Genomic DNA, 3,793 nt, shown 5'->3' with positions numbered 1-3,793 from the left:
AAGGTTTAACACATACATAGTTAAACAGTGCCTTCATTCTCACCCATCTTTCAATTCAGGAATAACATCAACTCTTGATTACCCTTACCTTTCTGTAGGTAAAACCACGAACCCAAGTTGAGTTATTCCTTGGATGCCTATTAACACCCTGTGTTGATCTGGATGCGCCTTAATTGAGCAAGCCTCTCAGTCAAGATTACTGATAGAGTGAAACCTTTTACAGGTCTTACCACAAACCCATTGGCCCATCCTTGGCATATTATACTATCATCTTGCTAGTAACAACCCTCTCAGACACGGTTAGTTACCTACAGGCTGACATGGATAATATGCCTCTTCTCCTCTCAAAATCTGCCATTCTGTTGAGATATGCTACTTAGAATATCCTCATGTGTGTTGTGCTTTAGAATGGCAATTTAATTATCAAAACTCATGTGTTGTTTCAATTTTCAAAATCTGTGCATGTACATTCAATTCATTATATTTTGATTATTGTTAACAGTTAACCTCTCAATGCCATGGACTGTGCTTTTTTCCTCTCATTGGTTGGCAGGTTTGTGGCTGAAGAAGAAGTTCAACAAGCCTTGCTTGCTATCTTGAGACCAAGAAATTGTTCAGGACATTATGAGCAAATGCAATATTTTTTTGACATTGGGTAGGAAATATACCAATTTGCTTATCCAGGAAGCAAGGGAAACAACAATGGAAATTCAAATCTAACAATCCTTCTGAAAAAGAAGCACATCACAACAATTCGTTTTGGAATGTATACCAGAGGCACCTGGCGTATCCGGGCCAGTAGGGCAATGGAGCTTGAGCTGAGTGAGATGGGAGGCGCCAAGGAAGTCCCTGATGAAGAGACTGGAGTCAGCACTAGTGAGGGCCTCGATGAGCCGGACAAGCACGTGGCTTTTGCGGATGGAGCCCGGGAATTCCGAGGTGGTGGCCAACTTGCGAGCCCCGATCTTGTTGTTGATCCAGCTGAGCAGGTCCCGGTCAGATGCCAAGAGCTCTTTGGCTGCACACACCAGCACAACGTTAGGTGGGCCTAACATAGCCAGCAAGAGAGAGAGAGAGACTTACAAGACTTGGCACCCGCTTTGGAGGGCAACAGGCGCTGCGTGCTCCGTCAAGGCCTCAGCTGATGGAGCCCAAGGTGTCCGAGGCGGTGGCCAACGTGCGGGCCCGGATCTTGTCGTTGATCCAGCCAAGTAGGTCCCGGTTGGATGTCAAGAGCTCTTTGGCTGCACACACCAGCACAACGTTAGGTTGGCCTAACATAACCAGCAGCAGAGAGAGAGAGAGAGAGACTTACAAGACTTGGCGCCCGCTTTGGAGGGCAACGGGCGCTACGTGCTTTGTTGAGGCCTCTACGCGGCGCCGAGCTGAAGATCGTTGAGGTTATGATTGCCCGGGGACCCATTGGGGCTCTCGGCGGCGGCGGCGAGCCGATGAGCGGGGGACTGCAAGCCCATCAACACGGCTGCGTCTTTCTCTGACAAGACGTCCGGGTTGGCCGCCAGCCTTGCTTTCTGGACACATGCCCAAGAAATGGACGGGGATAACAGCCAAGGTGAAGCTGTTTGTACCTGATAGTGGGGATAGGGGCGTGGAGTGATGAGGAGCAGTGCGTTGTGCGGGGTGCAGAGGGCAGGTGGTGACTGTGACACACCTGAGTTAGTTGCGGTAATTGCTGAGTGGCCACGGTGCGGATGGCAACAAGAGCGTGGCGGATGGCGGCAAGCCCGTTGCGGATGGCAACAAATCCTTGGTGGATGGCGACAAATCCGTGGCGGATAGCAACAAGTCTGTGGCAGATGGCGACGAGCTTGTGGCGGTGTGGAACTACTCAATGGGGAGAATAGAGCTTGGAAGGGAAATGGATAGCAACACTAGTACTAATGTAAGCTATGCAAGGGTGCTGATGAGGCTGCCTTCCTGACTAATGCTGAGGGGATGAGAGTAACACTAAGAAAAAGAAAGAAAAGGTGTGGCTGATTTCTACTTGATCTTAGGAGCTAGTAATATGAGCTTTAACTACTGCTTGGCTACTGAGGATGAGAGGGTTGGGGCAATGGTTAAAAGAGGCACTGCCAGCATGATTGGCTGGGATGAAGTCATCCCAGTTTAACTGGGATGCACTCAAACAATTTAAAATGGGTTGATCTTGACCAATGAAATATAAACCCAAGGGGGGTACCTTGGATTTATATTTCATCAGTTGAGATCAACCAAGTTTAAATCGGTTGAGTTCATCCCAGTTTAACTGGGATAACCTTAACCCAGCTAATTATGCTGGCAGTGAGGCAAAGCAATGGCAATGATTCAATAGCAATGGGTTGATGAGAATGGGTACTATAATTTCTGTATCTAGAATTCTGCATAAATCTTTCATAGGCTGGCTAGGGTCTCTTCTGCTGGGGTACAAGTGAGGGGGGAAGGACAGTTCTTATATGAAGGAGGGATGAGCACAGACAATGAGGAATTCTGGATATGGGAATATAGACTGTACAAATGGGGAAGGGTTCTGGCTATGGGAAGAAAAGACTGTACAGATGGGGAAGATGATGTGAACATAGTAACAACTTGTAATGATGAGCACTACTGAAAGAGGTAAGCACAGATCCAATGATGTAATTTGTACAATAGCCATAGTACATAATGAGTAATGTATGTAAAGGGTTTAGTATGTGAAAAAGTATCTGTAAAAAGAATGTGATGTAATGATTCAAGCAAGTTACCAATGAAATGGGTATTGTAACTAATGAAGACTGTAGGGTTTCTGTAAGTCTTATATCCTCTATAACTATTGAACCATTAAAAATAAAGGGGTGCTATGTATGAGTGACTGTAGGTGAAATGAGGTGTAGAATCTGAATATGCAATAATAATGAGGTATTTGTGAAGGGTTGGTGAGGTAATAGGCAATGCAATGATGAATATATGTAAAAGAAGATAATAAAATACTACTTATGGTTTGGAATGGAGCACCACAGCGGATGGCAACAAGCTCGTGGCGGATGGCAATGAGCTTGTGGCGGATGGCAACAAGCTCGTGGCGGATGGCAATGAGCTCGTGGCGGATGGCGACGACTTTGTGGCAGATGGCGACGAGCCTGTGGCGGGTGGTGTGGGGCAACGGTCAGGATATGGTTGGGGGACAAACATGACTGAGCTTATTTAAAGGGGTAGGGGTTGGCCGCGGATTGTCCCCCCAGGGGATCCGGTTTTGTCCTACCCCTCCCTGGGAGCCCACTAATCACTTGATTAGGGCATTCCTGGACTACTCTAACAACCGGCCCACTTTTTCTTGTTGCTGCGGCACAGCTGGAGGGTCATCCATAGGGCCTTTGGGCCTTTGGGGATTTCAACATGTATTGTGAGATTTGTGGGCTGTTTGTGCCATTTTGTGAGAAAAAAAAAAACACCCCAAAACTTAGATCCAGAGGTCTAGGATTGTGTGGATTTAAGAAAGTGGGATAGTACTACATGGTATTATGGAGTAATGCTGTAGTCTGGGTTACTCTATGCTACAACACGTGTGTCCTGAGTTGATTTGATGCTGAAGGGAGCCGGTGTAACTGCTGCTCTTCTGCATATTGTAAATCAGGCAACATAGGGTGTTGCACCTGCTACTTCACACCGGCTGTCAGCTGTGTTTATGAAACTTAGGGTAAAAACCCGTCAGAAATAAGGGTTTTTGCCCTAGTACTATAACTGTAGTGAAATAAAACACTGGCAATAATGTGCCAAACTTGTTACGTGGTATTTAACCCCTACAAGGGTTTGAACA

General features: G+C 46.6%; 1 protein-coding gene across 1 annotated transcript; it reads right to left on the bottom strand.

Moving 5' to 3' along the window:
* Nucleotides 1–539: 539 nt before the first annotated feature.
* Nucleotides 540–1,055, bottom strand: PtA15_7A479 (uncharacterized protein; the record flags this gene model as incomplete). The annotated part of the gene is made up of 2 exons (XM_053171089.1): nucleotides 540–595; nucleotides 773–1,055. The coding sequence occupies 2 exons, from the start codon at nucleotides 1,053–1,055 to the stop codon at nucleotides 540–542; spliced, it is 339 nt and encodes a 112-aa protein (XP_053022306.1).
* Between the last annotated feature and the right edge of the window lie 2,738 nt (nucleotides 1,056–3,793).

The sequence above is a fragment of the Puccinia triticina genome, chromosome 7A, assembly GCF_026914185.1.
Source record: "Puccinia triticina chromosome 7A, complete sequence".
Classification (NCBI taxonomy): Eukaryota; Fungi; Basidiomycota; class Pucciniomycetes; order Pucciniales; family Pucciniaceae; genus Puccinia; species Puccinia triticina.
This window is presented reverse-complemented; position numbering and strand designations above follow the sequence as displayed.